General features: G+C 38.6%; 2 protein-coding genes across 4 annotated transcripts in view; both read right to left on the bottom strand.

Moving 5' to 3' along the window:
• Window positions 1–20,985, bottom strand: part of UBE4B (ubiquitination factor E4B) — a 148,327-nt gene that overhangs the window by 95,868 nt on the left and 31,474 nt on the right. For all 3 annotated transcript variants that reach the window (XM_036744287.1, XM_036744286.1, XM_036744285.1), the window contains exon 2: window positions 20,413–20,599. In XM_036744287.1, the coding sequence (XP_036600182.1) occupies window positions 20,413–20,599 (187 nt within the window). The remainder of the gene's footprint in view (window positions 1–20,412; window positions 20,600–20,985) is intronic.
• On the bottom strand, window positions 2,411–3,085 carry LOC118837421 (folate receptor alpha-like). The gene has a single exon (XM_036744288.1). It carries the CDS (start codon window positions 3,083–3,085, stop codon window positions 2,411–2,413), a length of 675 nt encoding a protein of 224 aa, XP_036600183.1.

Genomic DNA, 20,985 nt, shown 5'->3' on the forward strand with positions numbered 1-20,985 from the left:
ATTGCTCTATAGAATGGTTGAATCGGTATACAATTTCACCAGCAGGGCAACAGTGTCTCAATTTTCCCACCAATATTTGTCATTTTCCTTTTCTGATAAGCTGATAGGTGTGGGGTGATAGCTCAGAGTTGTTTTAATTTGCATTTCTCTAATCAATAGTAATTTAGAACATTTTTTCATATGACTATAGATAGCTTTATCTCATCTGAAAACTGCCCGTTCACAACCTTACACTATTTATCAATTGAAGAATGGTTCTTATTTCTAAAAATTTTACTCCATTCTTTATATATTTGACAAATGAGGTCTTTATCAAAGAAAGCTGCTGTAAAATTTTTTTCCATTATGATTATTATGTATTTCCCTCCATCCTGTATTTCATACTTATTATTCTCTCTCTCTCTCCCCTCTCCTCTTCTCCTTCTCTCTCCTTTCACCCTGTTCTCAAAAGTGTTTTGCTTCTGACTTTTACCTCTCACAATCTGCCCTCTCTTCTACCACCGGCCCTCTCCTTTCTTTCTATAATCCCCATTTCCCCTTCTACTTCCCTGTAGGTTAAGATAGATTTCTAAAACCAATTGAGCGTGTCTTTTATTCCCTCTTTGGGTCAATTACAATGAGAGTGAAGTTCGCATGTTCCCCCCTACCTCCTCCATCTTCCCCTCCACTATAAAAGCTCTTTCACGTCTCTTTAATATCAGATAATTTACCCTATTCTACTCTTCCTTTCCCTTGTTTTTTTTTTTTAGATAATCCTCCCATCATATTCAATTCACCTATGCCTTCTGTCTATGTATACTCCCAACTGCCCTATTAAGGAGAAAGGTTTTAGAAGTTACAAGTATCATTTTCCCATGTAGGAATGTAAACAATTTAACCTTATTGAATCCCTTGTGATTTCTCTTTCCTGTTTACCTTTTTGTGCATCTCCTGAGTCTTGTATTTCAAAGTCAAATTTTATCTTCAGTTGTCTTATCATCAGGAATGCTTGAAAGTCCTTTATTTCACTGAATATCTATTTTTTCCCCTAAAGGATTATACTCAGTTTTGCTGGATAGGTGATTCTGGGTTGTAATCCTAGCTCTTTTGTGACCCAGAGTATATATTGCAAGGCCTCTGATTCTTTAATATACAAACTGCTAAATTTTGTGTTATCTTGACTGTGGCTCTGTGGTATTTGAACTGTTTCTTTCTGGCTGCTTGCAATATTTTCTCCTTGACCTGGGAGCTCTGGAATTTGGCTATAATAATCCTAAAGTTTTCATGGGGGTGGGGGGGAGGGAATCTCTTTTAGGAGGTGATCTGTAAATTCTCTCGATTTCTATTTTACTTTCTGGTTTTAGGATTACAGGGAAGGTTCCCTTGATGATTTCTTGAAAGATGGTATCTAGGCATTTTTTTTTAAATTATATGTTTTAGACAGTATAATAATTCTCAAATATCTCTCCTGGATCTATTTACCAGGTCATTTGTTTTTCCAATGAGATTTCACATTTCTTCTATTTTTTTTATTCTTTCGATTTTGTTTTACTGTTTATTGATGTCTCATAAAGTCATTAGCTTCCATTTGCTCATTCTAATTTTTAAGGAATTGTTTTCTTTAGTGAGCTTTTATAACTTCTTTTCCATCTGGTCAATTCTTATTTTTAAGGAGTTGTTTTCTTCAGTGAATTTTTATACCTCTTCTTCCATTTGGCCAATTCTGCTTTTTTTAGAGGTTCTTCTCTTCAATAAATTTGTGTATATCTGTTCTCACGTAGCCAATTCTACATCTTAAGGAGTTTTCTTCAGTGAATTTTTGCACCTCTTTTTTTTCATTTTGTTAATTCTGCTTTTTTAAGGAGTTAATTCTGCTTTACACTTTTTCTCTTTCACCATTTGGCCTATTTTTTTTTTGGATCAATCAACATTTATTAAGCACCTACTTACATATGGACCAGTTACTAGGGATACAAATATAATTGATGAAATGATCCCTACTTGAAGGGAATAAAGAGGATACTTTAGAGAGGGTAGAAATCATATCTCATTTCCCCGAAAGAACAAAAGGGCAGTGGGTGGACTTTGCTATGCAGAAGAAGAGGTAGGAGACTGGAGTTGGAGCTACCTACTTAAAAGTGGGGAGGAAGGAAGGCACTACCTCCCTGGCCCCCTCAGTAGTGGGGTGGGGGGTGTGAAATCCAAAGTGTGGGGGGGTGTAGGTTTCCAAACAGAAAGCTCAGGTTTGAGGGGAGAGAATCCAGATTGGGAAATCAGGGTTTCAGGAGAGCCAGGCTGTGTCAGGCAGGAAGCTGGGGTCCAAGGGTCTCAGACTGGGAGTAAATCTTGGCTATTACAGTTTTACATATAGATTGGTTAGATTTTATGCCTGATGAGGGTTAACCCCAGAAAAGCAACAGCAGCGTCAAAGTCAAGAAGGGGAAACTGGCCCCCCAAATGAAGATGCCTGGGGCAGGGCAAAAGCATAATATTTATCCACAGCTTCACTGGGGTTTCCCTGGGCTGGGTCGAACCACATGTGGATAAATTTGCCACTAGCCCGGCCAAAAGAGCTTGCTTTATAGGAGTGACTCCAAATGTTCTCACATAGGGAGGCTGGTGTTGGGAAGTAAAAGGTGAAAGGGTGGCAGGCAGCCTCAACTGGGCACTTGTTAATCCCTGAAGTCCAATTCCAGTCTTTGTGCCAGTTCTCTTTGCAGGTATATGAGGTTTGGCAGTGCTCCCACCACTGGTTACAATCCTCCTTGCACAGGGGAGCATTCAGGATCCGTTCCTTCCTCCAGCTTGAGGACACCAGCTGGATCCAGGGTCCTAGGTTAAGGGAGCATTTGTAGAGACAAGTATCCTGAATAAAGTGGCATTTGTTGGCTGGGGTCATCTTTCCACAGTTGTCACAGTTGAAGTGGTACAGGTAGGAGGTATCTTTGTGGGCTTCAATGCTGGTGTTTGTTGTGCAGCAAGCATTTTTCTTCCATGGGCTACACTGGTGATGAAGGTCATCTTGTCCACCAGGCTCTGACTTGTGGGGTTTAGCACCCATGCAGACACTGAGCAAATCATCACCCTTCTGAAGTCCATGAGCCATGGCCAAGAGGCCCAGGAACAGCGACCCCCATCTTGGTTGAGTCACGATCTCGAGGGCCTGTCTCCTCTAGGTTCCCAGTGATTCTAAGGAAGCCAGGAGTCCAAAATAATAGCAAAGACTTGCCTATTCTTTTTTTAAGGTGTAATTTCTTTCAGTATTTTTTAGCAAGCTATTGACTCTTTTTTAATGATTTTCTAGCATCACTCATTTCTCTTCCCAATTTTCCCTCTACTTGTCTTACTTGATTTTTAAAATCCTTTCTGAGTTCTTCCATGGCCTTAGCCCAATTCATATTTTTCCTTAAGGCTTTGGATGCAGCAGTTTTGACTCTGTTATCTTCTTTTGAGTTTGTTTTGAGCTTCTGTCATCATAGTAACTTTTTATAGTCAGGATCTGTTTCTGCTGTTTGCTCATTTGCCCAGCCTATTTCATGACTTTTAACTCTATGCTAAAGTGGAGCTTTGCTTCCAGAGTGGAAGCACTATCCCAAGCTTCAGGTTTTTTGTGCAGCTGTTTTCAGAGATAACTCTGGGGACCTGTAAGTTTTTGGTTCTTCCAAGGGGGTATGATCTTGGGAGAGGTGTGTTAACTACTCTCCTGGCCTTGCTCTGGTCTGTGAGCAACCACAAGCACTCTTTTCTGGCCTGGAACTGTGACCAGAGTCCCAGCTCCCCAGCAACCACAAGCCCTGGCATGCTAGTGCTCCTCTTCATCCTGAGACTGAGACCTAGATCCAAATATGGGCAAAGCAACAGAGTCCTACCCCTGATGCCAACAAAGGAACCCCGTAATCTCCTTCTGACTCCCCCTTGCCATCTGAGGGCTGAGAGGTATGGAAACAGTCACTGCCGCCACTGACTCAGGTGCCCCCAAGGCCTACTGTTGGTTTGCTTGGGCATGGCCTGCTCTGTACTGTGCTCTACTCGAACCCTGGTGCAACAGACCTTTCCTATCCACCTTCTAAGTTGTCTTGAGATGGAAAATTGTTCCACTTTGTCCTTTTGTGTGTCCTGCTGCTCCAGAATTTGTTTTGAAGCATTATTTAAAGCTGTTTGGAGGGGTTTCCAGGGAGCAGAGTTAATATGAAGAGCTCAGGTGAGTCCCTGCCTTTTCTCTACCATACTGACTCCATCCCCTTGATTTTCTGAAAAATTCTTGACAAAAAGACTAGGGCCAAGAAAATACTATTAAGTGCAAAAAAAAAAAAAAGAGTGTAATAAAGAATTATAGTAAAGCAAAGAGAGGGGAAAAAAGGCCAGGGCTGAAAAGAAACTCTGAAATGAATGCACAGGACTCATGAAAAAGAGAGTCACTGAAGCAGTTTTTTAAATGCAAAGAAGAGAACAGAGGGAAGGCCGGAAGGAAACAGAGAAATAGGCAGGGACAACTTAAAAAATTACACAGTGAGTTAATCATATATTTAAGAGGAAATACAAGCTGTACATAATAGATTCATATTTTGTGTATAGTTCTCTATTTCTGTTCTACTGTGATGGTGGAAATTTTTTTGTTTTATGTTTATGTTCAGAATTAAAATTAAAATGAAGTTTAAAAACTTAAATATGGATGAACTAAGCAACCTGATAAAAGAGAACAGAGTGATGGAATGGTTAAAAAAAAAAAGCCAACAACTTCTTGCACATTAAAAAAAGTGTAAAAAGTAAAGACATCAAAAGAAATAGGTAAAAATTCAAAAGAAAATGGGAGGCTGGAACAAAATTTACTAGCCATCAAGGGAAAGCAAAAGAGCAAGGGTCACAATCATCCTATCAAAGTAAAGATGGCGCCCAGGCTGGAAATGCTCATTCCTCTCCCAGTCCCACTCTTTATTCTCTGGACTTCATACTGCAGACTCAGTTTCATTCTAACCCTGGAGAAGTCTCTATGCAGGTATCCCACTCTTCTGATTAGCCAGTGCCTGCCTAGAACCTCCATTTGAGGAAGTGTCCAGGCTCAGCCACCCCTTTCTCAGCTGGCTCCATTTCTGACTCAGAAATTTTATAAATCCAACCAGTCACCTTCTCACCTCGGAGCTACTTCAATCGAGGTGGTCCTGTTCTCTAATGAGTGTGCTCTTGCCCCAAATCTCCATTTCAGGAAGTATTCACAGTCTGGTCATGCTTACTTCTCTTCCAGATGTACTCGCTCTCCATATTTTTTATACCTGACCTCTGAGAGCATCTCTACCTGCCAGCTTTTCAGTTCTGTGACCCTAGGGCTAGATGTCAAAATTGTCTGCCTCAGTTTCCTCATCTGTAAAATGGGGATAATATAGTACCTACCTCCCAGGGCTACTGTGAAGATAAAATAAATTGTTAAGTGCTTGGAAAACCTTAGAGTGCTACATAAATGCTAGTCATTGTTAGTAAATTTTTTATTTTCTGCATTTGCGAGGTTTTTATGTGTTAACACATGCTCAGTTTTTATGAAAGTAATAGGCAAAGCTTAGGTTTATGTATACATTACAGATGTCAAAAACTGTTGATGCTGATTGGTTTTGCCTACAGTTTTTCCTCTTTTCAAAAAATTTTTGTTATAAGGGACAGTCATTTAGGAGAGGGGGCAGGTAGAGAAATATCATACCATTTAAGAAAACAGTAGCAATAAAAAGCTATTAAAATAGATATAGGGAACAAATTATAATAAAAATAAAGAAAATACTACCAAACTCCTTTAGGCTTAAGACCTAAACTAGGAAGGAACAAAGCAAAGAGTGACTACAGGTCAATTATTACTAACTACTGTTTCAAAATTATTAAATAAAATCCTAGCAGAATATAGCATAGATTAAAAAATTATCAACTTGGATTCATACCAGGAATAACACAGTTATATCAAAAGCAAGGCTGAAAAGCATATGATTATATCAACAGGTGCAGGAAAATACTCTGAGACACAGAGTAACATTCATTTATACTAAAAACTTTAGAATATGTTGGCACAAAAGAACCTTTTTTAAAAAAATATAAAGTTATTTGGAGGGCGGAGCCAAGATGGTGGCTGGAAAGCAGGGACTAGCGTGACCTCCCTGCCGAGTCCCTCCAAAAACCTATAAAAAATGGCTCTGAACCAATTCTAGAATGGCAGAACCCACAAAACAGCAGAGGGAAGCAGGGCTCCAGCCCAGGACAGCCTGGATGGTCTCTGGGTGAGGTCTATCCCACACAGAGCTGGGAGCTGGGAGCCGAGCCGAGCAGAGCAGAGCCCAGCGTGAGCAGCGCGGACCAACCAGACCAGGAGCCGGGTGGAATGTGCCCTACCACCCTGAATCAGTGAGCTGCGGCAGTTACCAGACTTCTCAACCCACAAACACCAAAGACAGCGGAGAAGGTTAGTGGGAAAAGCTGCGGGAGTGGAAGGAGTTCACAGTTCGGCCACCACCCCTGGGGCAGCGGAGGTGGGGCAGCTACAGCTGCTGCTGCTTCTGGCCCCAGGCCCACCTGGTGGGAGGAATCAAGTGGCAGATCAGAGCAGGAGTGCACAGCCTGCTGCAGATCTAAGCCCAGTCCAGGTTGGGGGTTCTCAGGGAAGGAGCAGTGCTGGTGTGGCAGAGCTGGCACATCCCCCCCAAACGTGGAACATAGAACTCTTTAGTCTACAAGCAGTCATACCCCACTGAAAAATTCAAGGGTCAAGTTAGTTGGTTGGGAATATGGCCAGGCAGCAAAAATGCACCCAGATTCAGTCTCAAACTTTGGATTCTTTCTTTGGTGACAAAGAAGACCAAAACATACAGACAGAAGAAGTTAACAAAGCCAAAGAGCTTACAATAGAAACCTCCAAGAAAAACATGAACCGGTCCCAGGCCATGGAAGAGCTCAAAAAGGACTTGGAAAAGCAAGTTAGAGAAGTAGAGGAAAAATTGGGAAGAGAAATGAGAAGGATGTGAGAAAACCATGAAAAACAAGTCAATGACTTGCTAAAGGAGACCCAAAAAAATACTGACAAATACACTGAAGAAAACAACACCTTAAAAAATAGACTAACCCAAATGGCAAAAGAGCTCCAAAAAGCCAATGAGGAGAAGAATGCCTTTTAAGGCAGAATTAGCCAAATGGAAAAGGAGGTCCAAAAGACCACTGAAGAAAATACTACCTTAAAAATTAGATTGGAGTAAGTGGAAGCTAGTGACTTTATGAGAAATCAAGATATTATAAAACAGAACCAAAGGAATGAAAAAATGGAAGACAATGTGAAATATCTCCTTGGAAAAACCACTGACCTGGAAAATAGATCCAGGAGAGAGAATTTAAAAATTACTGGACTACCTGAAAGCCATGATCAAAAAAAGAGCCTAGATATCATCTTTCAAGAAATTATCAAGGAGAACTGCCCTGATATTCAAGAGCCACAAGGCAAAATAGAAATTGAAAAAATCCATCGATCGCCTCCACAAATAGATCCCAAAAAGAAATCTCCTAGGAATATTGTCGCCAAATTCCAGAGCTCCCAGATCGAGGAGAAAATACTGCAAGCAGCCAGAAAGAAACAATTTGAATATTGTGGAAACACAATCAGAATAACCCAAGATCTGGCAGCTTCTACATTAAGAGATCGAAGGGCTTGGAATACGATATTCCGGAGGTCAATGGAGCTAGGTTTAAAACCAAGAATCACCTACCCAGCAAAACTGAGTATCATGCTCCAAGGCAAAATATGGACTTTTAATAAAATAGAGGACTTTCAAGCTTTCTCAGTGAAAAGACTAGAACTGAATAGAAAATTTGACTTTCAAACACAAGAATCAAGAGAAATATGAAAAAGTAATCAAGAAAAAGAACAAGAAAAAGAAATTGCAAGGGACTTACTAAAGTTGAACTGTTTTGTTTACATTCCTACATGGAAAGATAACATGTAAGATTCATGAGACCTCAGTATTAGGGTAGCTGAAGGGAATATGCATATATGTATATGTTTATGTATATATATATATATATGTGAATGTGTATGTATGTATATATCTATGTGTGTATATATATATATATATAGAGAGAGAGAATGAACGCGGACGCAGGGTGAGTTGAAGATGAAGGGAAGATATCTAAAAGAAATAAAATCAAATTAATGGATGAGAGAGGAACATTTTGAGAGAGGGAGATAGGGAGAGATAGAATGGGGTGGATTATCTCGCATAAAGGTGGCAAGAGGAAGCAGTTCTGTGGGAGGAGGGGAGAGGGCAGGTGAGGGGGGAATGAGTGAATCTTGCTCTCATCAGATTTGGCCTGAGGAGGGAATACCATACATAACCAATTGGGTATCTTACCCCACAGGAAAGAAAAGGGAAGAAGACAAAAAAAGGGGGGATGATGGAGGGGAGGGCAGATGGAGGTAGTCAAAAACAAACACTTTCAAAAGGGGACAGGGTCAAGGGAGAAAATTCAATAAAGGGGGATGGGTTGGGAAGGAGCAAAATATAGTTAGTCTTTCACAACATGAGTATTGTGGAAGGGTTATACATAATGATACACATGTGGCCTATGTTGAATTGCGTGACTTCTTGAGGAGGGTGGGTGGGAAGGCAGGAGGGGGGAGAATTTGGAACTCAAAGTTTTTAAAAACAGATGTTCAAAAACAACAAAAAAAAGTTTTTTGCATGCAACTAGAAAATAAGATACACAGGCAATGGGGAGTAGAAATTTAGCTTGCCCTACAAAAAAGGAAGGGAAAATGGGATAGGAGGGGAGTGGGGTGACAGAAGGGAGGGCTGACTGGGGAACAGGGCAACCAGAATATACGCCATCTTGGAGTGGGGGGGGAGGGTAGAAATGGGGAGAAAATTTGTAATTCAAACTTCTGAAAACCAATGCTGAAAACTAAATATGTTAAATAAATAAATTAAATTAAAAAAATAAAAAAATATAAAAAAGTACCTAAAACTAAAAACAAACATTAAATGGAATAGAGAAACACTATAAACTTTCCCAATTAGAAGAATAAAGCAAGGATGCTTCTTTTCCTCCCTCATATTAGACATAGTTCTAAAATGCTAAGAATAAAAGAATAAAAATGAAGTTCACAAAAAGACAAAATCATCCTTATTTGCTGACAATATGGTGGTTTATAGGAAAAACTACACAGAATTAGTAGAAAAACTGAGATTGTTAATAGGTTCAAGGTTCTAAAATAAACTCATAAAAATCAACAGCACTTCTATACAGAAATAACAAAACTTAACAGAAAATCATTGAAAGAGACATCCTGTTCAAAATAATATAATACATAAAATATATGAGCCAATCTACTATAGTACAACCAAGATCCATAAAGAAATAACTAAAAAACACTCTTTAAAGAAATAAAGAATGAAGAAAAACCACTGGCAGCTGTAGTAGAGAACAGGGAATGGAAAGGGGAGAGACTGTTAGCAAGGAGATAAATAGTCTAGGGAAAAGATGCTGAAAGTCTGAAATGCACTGTTATCTCTGTGTGTAGAAAGTAGACATATAAAAGAAGTGCTGTGGAGGTAAAATTGACAGGACTTGGAAACTGACTTAACATGGAGAATGAGAGCTGAAGATTACTTCAAGGTTGCAAATGTGGGTGACTGGAAGGCTAGCAGTACTATAAATGGAAGTGAGGATAGGCAGGTGGGCTGATGAGACCAACAGTCCAGAAGAGTGATCAGGGTTGGTAAATGCTTGATAACTGAATCCATGGAAGCTAATGAATTAAGACTATCCTTTGCTCTAGTCTGATCTTGCTATTTCTTGACTTTCTCTAGTGAAGGACCCCAAGGATCTGTATTTGGCCCTGTGCTGTTTAACATTTATATCAGTGATTTGAATAAACACATAGAGGGAACACTCATCAAAGCTGCAGGTGACACCAAGCTAAGAATGACTAACAAAGTAGCTTCATATACACTGGGCTAAATCTAGGAAGGTAGAATTCAAAAGGAATAAATGTCAGTCAACAAACATTTATTAAGCACCTCCTATGTGCCAGGCACTATGCTAAGCACTGGGGATACAAAAAGAAGCAAAAAAGAGTCCCTGCCCTCAAGGAGGTCACAATCAAGCGAGGGAGACAACAAGCAGGCAAATATGTATAAACAGCTATATACAGGATAAATAGGAAATAATTAGCAGAGGAAAGGCATTAGATTAAGAGGGGCAAGGTTTTCTGTAGAAGATGGGATTTTAGTTGGGAAGGAAACCAGAGGTAAGGAAGAAGAGCATTCAAAGAATGGGGGGCAGGCAAAGAACAAGCTAGAGATGGAGTATCTTATCCTCAGAAGAGCCAGGAGGCCAGAGTCACTGAGCTGTACAGCTTGTGGAGGGGAGTAAGGTGTAAGAAGACTGGAAAGGTGGCAAGGGGATAGGTTATGAAGAGCTGTGAATGCCAAAGGATTTTGCATTTGATCCTAGAGGCAATAAGGAGCCAATGAAATTTATTGAGTTGAAGGGTGATATAGTCAAGCCTAAGCTTCAGGAAAATTACTTTAATAGCTGAATGAAAGACGGACTAGAGTAGGGGAGACTAGAAGCAGACAGACCCACCAGAAGGCTACACCAAAAGTCCAGGTGTGAGGCGATAAGCGTCTACACCAGAGAGGGAATAGTGTCAGAGGAGAGAAGGAAGCACATTCAAGAGATGTTGCAAAAATGAAATCAACAGGCCTTGGCACCAGCTTGAATTTGAGGGATGAGAGATATTGAGGATGACTCCTAGGGTGCAAGCCTGGGGGAGTGGGATGATGGTGTTGCCCTCTAATAGGAGTATAAAGTCTTGCACTTGGGTTCAAATAAAGTCAACTCCATAAGTAAAAGATGGAAGAAAGCATGCATAGGGAACAGTTGTTCTGAAAAGCATCTGGAGCTTTTAGAAGACTGAAGGAGTCAGTAGTGTGTTACGGCAATCAAAAATGTTGCTTGAGCTGCATTAGGAGAGGCACTGCTTTCAGGAATAAGATGACAATTTCACTTCGCTCCAGCCTGGTCAGACCTCAACAGGAAGACTGTGTTCAATTCTGGGCACCAGAGTTTAAGGATATTAACAAGCTGAAGAAGAAGGAGGAAGGCAACCAGGAGGGTGGAGGCTCTAGGTCTGTGTCACATGGAGACTGGCTAAAAGACCTGGGCATGTTTATCCTGGAAAAAGAAGACTCAGGGTGGACACAGTAGCTGTCTTCAAGTATATAAAGGTCTGTCATGTGAAGGAGGGTCCCCAGAGAGCATAACCTAAAACAAGAGGGGGAAGATGCAAAGCCACAAACTTAGGCTCAATATCAGGAAAAAGTTCCTAATGATGAGAGCCATCCTAGAATGGAAGGGGCCACCTGGACAGGTGGTATCCCCTTCCTTGAGGATCTTCAAGCAGAGGCTGGATAGCTATACAGTCATTATCACCACCATCACTACTATTTTAAATGTAATAGCTTGCATTTACATAGTGCTACTATTATCCCCAATTGAGGAAACTGAGGCACAAGGGTTAAGCCACTTTGTCCACATGCTAGTAAATGTCTGAATCATTCCAACTCAGGTCTCCCACCTCCAAGTGCGGGGCTCTATGCCTGGTGCTGCCCAGGTGCCCTACTTGTCAAGTGTGTTATACTGGGGGTTCTCTTCTGGATGGGTCAGAGAAGATGTTAACTGAGGTTTCTTCCAATTCTCAAACTCTGTGATTCTGTGATTGCATTAATGTCATTCCACAAACCAAGAACATATTGCCCCCCATCTTTAACTTTCAATAGATCTAGCAAGACTCTGATCAGTTTTTAATGTTTAAAAATGTTTTAACATTCTTTTAAAAAAAAGTTTTGAGTTTCAAATTCTCACCCTCTCTCCAGTCCCTCTGCCACATAGTGAGAATGTAAAGCAATATGATACCCATTACACATGTCAAGTTCTGCAAAACATATTTCCATATAAGAAATGTTGTCCCCCAAAAGAACAATTGCAGAAGTTTTAAAAAAAATGTTTCAATCTGCACTCAGAGTTCATCAATTCTCTCTCTGAAGGTAGATAGTATTTTTCAGCATGAGTCATCTGGAATTATTTTGGATCATTATATTGCTCAGAGAAGCCAAGTCTTTCACAGGTGATCACTATTACAATATTGGTGATGCTGTGCATAATGTCTTGCTGGTTCTGCTCACTTTACTTTGCATCGGCTCATATAAGTCTTCCGAGGTTTTTCTGAAACCATCCCCTTTGTCAATTCCTATAGCACAACAGTATTTCATTATATTCACATACAACTTATTCAGCCATTCCCCAACTGATGGACATCCCTTCAATTTCCAGTTCTTTGTCATCACAAAAAGAGCTGCTCTACTTTTGCACACATCGGTCCATTTCCTTTTTCTTTGATCTCTTTGGGATACAGGTGTAGTAGTGGTATTGCTGGGGCAAACACTGTGCAGTTTTATTGACCTTTGAGTGTAGTTCCAAACTGTTCCGCAGAATGGATGGACCAGTTCACAATTCCACTACCAGTACATTAGTGTCCCTATTATTCCACGTCCCCTCCAGCATTTGTCATTTTCATTTCTGTCATGTTAGCCAATCTGCTACTTCAGAGTTGTTTTAATTTACATTTTTCTAATCATCAGTGATTTAGAGTATTTATTCATATGACTATAAATACCCTCGATTGCTTCCTCTGAAAACTCATATCCTTTGACCACTTATCAATTAGGGAAAAGCTTTTATTTTTATAAATTTAACTCAGTTCCCTCTATCAGGAAAGTTTGCTATAAAAATTTTCCCCCACTTTTCTCCTTTCCTTCTAATTTTGGCTATACTGGCTGAGTTTCTGCAAAAAAGAATTTTCTAATTTCACGTAATCAAAATTATCCATTTGACCTCTTGTGATCCTCTCTATCTCTTATTTGGTCATGAACTCTTCCCTTATCCATAGATCTGACATGTAATTTCTTCCAAGCTCTCCTAATTTGTTTATAACACCCTTTATGTCTAGATTGTGTGCCCAAATTTGACCGTATCTTGGCATACAGCGTGAGATATTGGTCTATGCCTAATTTCTGCCAGATGGCCTTCCAGTTTTCCCAGTAATTTTTGTCAAATGGTGGGTTCCCTAGCTTGGATCTTTGGATTTTATCAAACCTTGTGGATTCCACTGATTCATCATTTTATTTCTAATCCAGTACCAAAATGTTTTGATGATTACCTCTTTACAATATAGTTTGAAATCTAGTACTAATAGATTGCCTTCCTTCACTTTTTCTCCCCACTAATTTCCTTGATATTCTTGACCGTTTGTTCTTCCAAATGAATTTTGGTTTTGTTTTGTTTGTTTTTGGTTTTTTATCTCTATAAAATAATTCTATTAGTTCAGTCTACCGACGAGTAATTAATATTTCTCCAATTATTTAGATCTTTGTGTGAAAAGTATTTTATCATCATGTTCATATAGTTCCTGGGTGTGTCTTAGCAGTAAGAATTCCAAGTATTTTATACAGTCTGACGTTATTTTAAATGGAATTTCTTTCTAACTCTTCCTACTGGGTTTTGTTGGTAATACTTAGAAATGCTGGTTTATGCGGGTGTCTGTTATATGCTGTAATTTTCTTAAATTTGTTCATTGTTTCAACTAGGTGTTTGGTTTTTTAGCAGAATCTCTGGGCTTCTCTAAGTATACCATCATAACATCTGCTAAGAGTGAGTTTTGTTTCCTTCTGGTCTATTCTTATTCCTTCAATTTCTTTTTCTCTTATTGATATAGCTAGCATTTCTAGTACAATATTGAATAATAGTGGTGATAACAGGCATCCTTACTTCACCCATGATCTTACTGGAAAGGCTTCTAGCTTATCCCCATTACAGATAATTCTTGCTCTTGGTTTTAGAGATACCACATAATAGTTTAGGAAAAGATCCAATTATTCCTTATTATGTTTTCTGGTGTTTTTAATAGGAGCGGGTGTTGTATTGTCAAAAGCCTTTTCTGACTCTATAATAATGTGATTTTTGTTGTTTTGTTACTGATGTGTTCAATTATGTTTATAGTTTGCCTAATATTGAACCGGCCTCAAATTCCTGATATAAATCCCAACTGGTCAAAGTATGTGATCTTTCTGATAAATCGCTGTAAACTCCTTAGCAGTATTTTATTTAAAATGCATCAATATTCATTAGGAAAATTGGTCTATAGTTTTCTTTATCTGCTTTTGCTCACCCTAGTTTAAGTTTCAGTCATATTTGTGTCACTGAAGGAATTTGGTAGGTTGCATTCTTTTCCTTCCATAACTGTTCATTAGAAGTCTGGTAAAATTCACTTGTAAATCCATCTGATCTGGGGATTTTTTTTTTCTTAGGGAGCTCATTTATGGCTTGTTCAATGTCTTTTTCTAAAACTGGATTATTCAAGTATTCTATTTCATCTTCTGCTAATCTGGGCAATTTATATTCTTGAACATATTCATCCACTTCATTTAGACTATCAGTTTTATTGGCACATAACTAGGCAAAATAACTCCTTAATTTTATCTTCAATCATGGTATATTTATCCTTTTCATTTTTGGTAGTAGTGATTTGGTTTTTTTTTTTCCCATCAAATTAGCCAATGGCTCATCTATGTTATTGTTTTCCCCCCCATAAAACTTGCTCCTTGTTTTATTAGTTAATAGTTTGCTTTTTGTTTTACTTTCAGTTTTATTAATCTGTTCCTTGACTTGCAGGATTTCTACTTTGGTGTTTACTTGGGGATTACAAATTTGTTTCTTTTCTAGTTTTTTCACTCATATGCCCAATTCATTGATCTGCTCTTTTTCTCTTCTATGTATGTATGCATGTAGAGATATAAATTTCTCACTAATTACTGCCTTGGCAGCATCCCACAAATTTTGGTATGCTGTCTCACTGTTATCACCTTTAATGATTTGTTCTGACCTACTCATTCTTAAGAATTAAGATTATTTATTTTCGAATTAACGTTTAATCTGAGCTTCCAAGGCTCTTTCTGAATTGTGATTTTTATTGCATTATGGTCTGAAAAGAGCATATTTAAGATTTCTGCTTTTCTGCATTTATTTGTAAGGTTTTTATACACTAACACATGGTCAATTTCTGTGAAGGGGCAATGTACAATTAAGAAAAAGGTATATTTCTCTTTATTCCATTCAATTTTCTCCAGAGTTCTATCATATTTAACTTTTCTAAAATTCTATTTGTCTCCTTAACTTCTTATTTATTTTATGGTTAGATTTATCTAGTTCTGAGAGAGAGTAAATTGAGGTCCTGGTTTCACTTTCTATTTCTCATGTAACTCATTTAACTTTTCCTTTAAAAATCTGAATGCATATATGTTTAGTATTGATATTACATGTCTGTGGTACCTCTTAGTAAAATTTAATTTCCCTGATTATCTTTCTGTTTCAACTGTTGGTGCTTCTTGTAAACAAAATAATGCTGGATTCTGAATTCAAATCCATTCTAGTTTCTTTTTATGAGCAAGTTCATTCCATTCAGTTATGATTTTTAACTGTATTTCCCTCTATCCTAATTTCTTCTGTTTATTCCTTTTTTTTTCACCCTATCCCTCCTCAAATGTCTGTTTTGCTTCTTACCACTTCCTCCTTTAGTCTGCCCTCTCCCTTATCACTCCTTCCCTTTTCCCTTAGCCCCTTCCTCTCATACTTCACTACTGGCTAAGATGGATTTTGACACCCAATTCAGTGTACAATATGTGTGTGTATGTATACATATATGTATATATATACACATATGTACGTATATAATATATACATATAGTCTTCCCTCTTTAACCTTCTTTCAAGTATTGTCTGCTCCCCCACCTCATCTCCCCGACTCCAACCATTGTAAAAATTCTTCCTTGTACACCTCTTTTATGTGAAATAATTTTCCCCATTCTCCCTCCCCCTTCTCTCAGTACAGCCCACTTTCTCAATCTTTGATTTTTGTTTTGAGATTATCCTAATGTAATAGATTTATACCCATGCCCTCTATGTAAACTCACTCTAACTTCCCTAATGCTGATAAAGTTTTTGGGGTTACACATATTATCTTGCCATCTAGGAATGTAAACAGTTTAACCTTGTTAAGGTCTTCATGACTTCTCATTCTTAATTTTTTTATGCATCTCTGTGAAATCTGAAATAACTGAGGAAACAAAGGTTTAAGCTTCCACACATATCAATTTATTATGCAATGCATGCCAATTGCATAACAAATAGAGACGAGGACTCCTCAGATTGGCAGTAGACCATGAATATGAGGAAGACAGATTTTTATGCACTAAGAGAAAACATTTAACAGGATATAGACCAGGCTATAAGATTAGGTAATCTGATTAGAGGAATGATTAGGATCTTTTCAAGTTGGGAGGGGGAGAGCAAACAGGCACAATTCCCTGAAATCAGAAAAAGACGGATCTCACTCCCCTATCCCCGCAAGGGGTCTATATTCAATCAATGGAACAAGGAAGCAGTAACTGATTTATCAGTACAGGGCCAGTTTTTAGATAAGACATATGGATTGCTTAAGATGTATAACTGTGAGAAAAATCCTTGCATCAAGCTTCAGATCTGACTGGGTCTCTGGTCAGCATTAACCTAAGTCCATTAGTTAAGATAAAAACATCTAAGGAACAGGTAGAGATGGTCCAACTTTCTAGTCATGTTGGGCTATGTTCAAACAATGCAATAAATTTTTCTCACAATTTCATAATTGAATAGAAAGGGAACTGAGCTATATCCAGAAATAATTCACAAGATAGAATCAATATGGTTCACTCAATTCCCGTATCTCTTGAGTCTTATGTTTTAATATCAATTTTTCTACTCATATCTGGTCTTTCATCAGAAATACTTGGAATTCCTATATTTCATTACATATCTGTTTCTTCCCTAACAGAATTATACTCAGTTCTGCTGGGTATGTTATTCTTGGTTGCAATCCAGCCTCTTTGTCTTCCAGAATATGATATTCCAAGCCTCCATTCTTTTATCATGATAGGTGCTAAATCTTCTGTGATCTTGACTGTGGCTCCATAATATTTGAATTGTTTCTTTCTGGCTAATTGCAATATTTTCTCCTTGACCTGGAAACTCCAGAATTTGACTACAATATTCCTGAGAATTTTCATTTGGTGTTCCCGTTTATCAGTTTATATTTTTTCTATTTCTATTTTGCCCTCTAGTTTTAAAATATCTGTGCAGTTCTCCTTTATAATTTCTTGAAATGTGATTTTAAGCTCTTTTTTTTTTAATTGGCGCTTTCAGGCAGTTCTATAATTCTTAAATTATCTCTCCTCAGTCTATTTTTCAGGTCAGCTGTTTTTTCCATGAGATAGTTCACATTTTCTTCTATTTTTTGCATTCTTTTGACTCTAACACCTTAGAGAGTCACTAGCTTCCACTTAACCAATTCTAATTTTTAAGGAATTACTTTCTTCAGGGAGGTTTTGTACGTACTTCTTCAACCATTTGGCTAATTATACTTTTTAAGGAGTTGATTTCTTCAATATTTTTATCCCTCTTTTAAGCTTTTAATTCTCTTTGTAATTTTGTTGCATTGTTTTCATTTCCCTCCCCCAATTTTTCCTCTATCACTCACATTTGACTTCTAATTTTCTGCCCTTTTAAAAAAATCTCTTTCTTTAATTCTTCTAGGAATTCTTATTGAACTTCTGACCAATCTACAATTTTCTTTGAGACTTTGCTTATAAATGTTTTCATGTCATTGTCTTTTAAGTTTGTACTTTGAGCTTCCAGTAGCTTTTTGGGGTCAGGTTCTTTTTTTTGTTGTTTGTTCATTTTTCTAGTGTATTTCTTGACTTTTGAACTTTATGTCAGAGACGCTCGGCTCTCTCAGGGGTGAAGGGGGTGTAGGGGTGTCACTTTCACAAGCTTCGTTTTTTTTGTGCTACTCTTTTCACAGCTAGTTCTGGGGGGCCTGTTAGTTTTTGGGGTTTCCAATGTGGTGTGAGGGCAGCTAGGTGGTACACTGGATAGAGCACTGGGCTTGGAATCAGAAAAACTCATCTTCCTGAGTTCAAATTCAGCCTCAGACCCTTACCAGCCCTGTGACCCTGGGGGGCAAGTCACTTAATCCTTTTTCCCTCAGTTCCTCATCTATAAAATGAACTGGAGAAGGAAATGGCAGACTACTCCAGCAGTCTTCAAGAAAACCCCAAATGGGGTTATGAAGAGTCAGACATGACGGAAATGACTCAACAAGAGTGGTGTGATATGGGGAAAGATATGGTCATTGTTCTCCTGGTCTGTGCTCTGGTTCTTACGCAGGTAGGGTCCCCTGCTCCCTCTCAACCACAACTCCTCTTCCCCTGAACTGCAACCCAGAACTAGGGCCTCTGCTCCCTTGCACCCATAAGTACTCCTCTCTGCCTCTGCTCTAGGCTTCCTCACAGGCCCACAGTGGGTGTCATCACTGTTTTGTGCTGAACTGTGTTCCCAGCAAACCCTTGTCCCCAAGCTACAGACCTCTCCTTCTGACCTTCTAAGTTGCCCTAGGCTGGAAGAATGGCTCACCTTGACCTTTTGTTGGTTATGTTGCTTTAGAATTTTGTTTGACGTATTATTTTAAAGTTATCTAGAGAAGAATGTTGGGAGAGTTTGGCTGGGCTGTTCCTTTTCCTCTACCATCTTAGCTCTACCCCTAGATCAGTTCTTACCTCATTTACAACTCACTTTTACTCTTTACCCTATGGAGAAATTTTTGACCCCTCCTCAAATTTTCCCAGCACACAGATTTTTCCTTTACCCTATCACACTCTAAATTACACCCGGTATATTCTGTCTCCTCAAATGGAATACAAGTTTCTTGAGGGTAAGAGATGTTCTTTTTCCTCTTTGTAACTCCAGTCCTTAGTTCATAGTAGTTGGCTGAGTCTTCAATTCAAAATCTAAATTTATTCGTCTTTACATCCTTCTACATGAATAGCAGTAAGCCTTGCCCCAATTAGATTCTTAAATATTTGCTGAATAGACGCCTCTAAGTTGGCCCTATACTGTATGTATATTCATAGAGAGGGGCAAGTGGGAAGGAAAAAAGGCGATCTTTACCTTTAATCATCAAGGTAAGAGTTTCAATAACTCTTACTCTGGTAATGCTTTTAATTTAAAAAAAAAAATCACATGCCTAAATAAGGAAGAAAGAGAAATCCCAAGATTTTCTAGAAAAAATACATTAACTAACCCATACAATATTGTCACGATGGCAGAAGCACCGCAGGACGGTTCTCTCTTCACCAGTCTATCTCCATAGTTTAGAACTGCAGGATCACCCCTTTCCTTTATGTTTTATAGCATTCTTGCACAAACTGGACTGTATTCTTAAGTTACCTTCCCCCCTAGTTTTTACATTGGCCCTACAACTAAAGAAAATGTGAACTTTTAAGGATCGCCGTCCTTATTTTAGAGATGAAGAACAGAACAGCTCAGAGGTTAAGTGACTTGTCAAATATCACATGGCCTAGGCTTTCCAAGGAGCAGAAAACAGACTCTTCCTGATAGTACCAATGATCTCCCTGGGGATAAAACACTTGAAAAATCTCCCTCGGATATCCTTGTTCATATACAGAGTCAAGGACCACTGGCCGTGTTGGCAGGAATGCTAAGCACAATCAACCAATGATCTATCAATCACTAAAAGAAAATGTAATCTCTGGGGGTAGGAATCATGTCTGCAACACCTTTGCATCACCCAAGCTACCTAGGGATAGTGTTATGGCTGCACTCAGCAGCCACTGAGGTTGCTTAATAAATGATTGTGAAGAAGCGTATTACAACTCTTAGATAATTGAAAAATGAACCACTCTGGCCATTCTGATGGGTTGGCCGCTAGATTTCCAAAATTTCTTAAGAGAAATATGGAAATCTATTGACCTACAGTTGCAAAATGGAAGAAGTTAACTCAAGCTTTAAAATAGTGTCTCTCCTGATACTATTTCTCAAGGAAAAGAAATTAATTTTGAAAAAAATTATATTGCTTGCCTTCTCAATGAGGAAGAAGGGAGAGAATGTGGAGCTCAAAATTAAGAAAAAAACTAATGTTAAAAAATATTTTTACATGGAATTGGAAAAAAAATATTTAAAAAGTTAAAAAAGAAAAAAAACATTACACGTTTGATAGATTAAAATGAACTTTAAAAAAGACACACTGTTAAATGTATTCATCAGGTCAAGGCTTTTAAAACAGCAGTAATATTCCATTGTGAATGGAAGTGTATCATAGCAAATATATTTTAAGAGTATATAGCATTTCAAGATGTTAATCTTCATGTACCTAGAATCTGTCAGAGAAACTATACTATTTGCAGATTTAATGAAATACCATGGTCAAAGTTAAAGATTCCTTTCTAGGATTAAGCTAAGGCTCACCTGATGCACCTATTGGGGAGGTAGCTGGGGTCATGTTGTGGACATTTAGACCAAGATTATGGGAAGGGCCTGGGGCTGGTGCTGCTACAGGAGGGCCTGGTGGGTTTTCTCTCTGTGGAGAGGTAAGTGGGGTAGAGGGCTGTGAAGTCTGTCCACCAGCAAGTCGAGCAAGGCGCCTCCGTCGGATCTAGAAAACAAAGATACAATTTTTAAAGGTAATAAAAATCACTTCCCTTTATATAGTATTTGAAATTTTACAAACTGAGGCATATAAGTATCTTAACTGGTTCTCACAACAAGCATCACCGTCCTTATCTTACAGATGAAGAATAGAGCAGCTCAGGGGTTGAGCGACTTATCAAACATCACATGGCCTAGGCTTTCCACAGAGCAGAAAATGGATTCATCTTGACAGTACCAGTAATTTCACTGGGGATGAAGCACTTGAAAAAATCTCCCTCTGATATCCTTGTCTATATAACGGGTCAGGGACCATTGGCCATGTCTGCAGAATTGCCAAGCACAATCAACCAGTAAACATTTACTAAGCACCTACTATGTGGCAGGTACATA

Source organism: Trichosurus vulpecula, chromosome 2 (assembly GCF_011100635.1).
Source record: "Trichosurus vulpecula isolate mTriVul1 chromosome 2, mTriVul1.pri, whole genome shotgun sequence".
In the NCBI taxonomy this organism is placed as follows: domain Eukaryota; kingdom Metazoa; phylum Chordata; class Mammalia; order Diprotodontia; family Phalangeridae; genus Trichosurus; species Trichosurus vulpecula.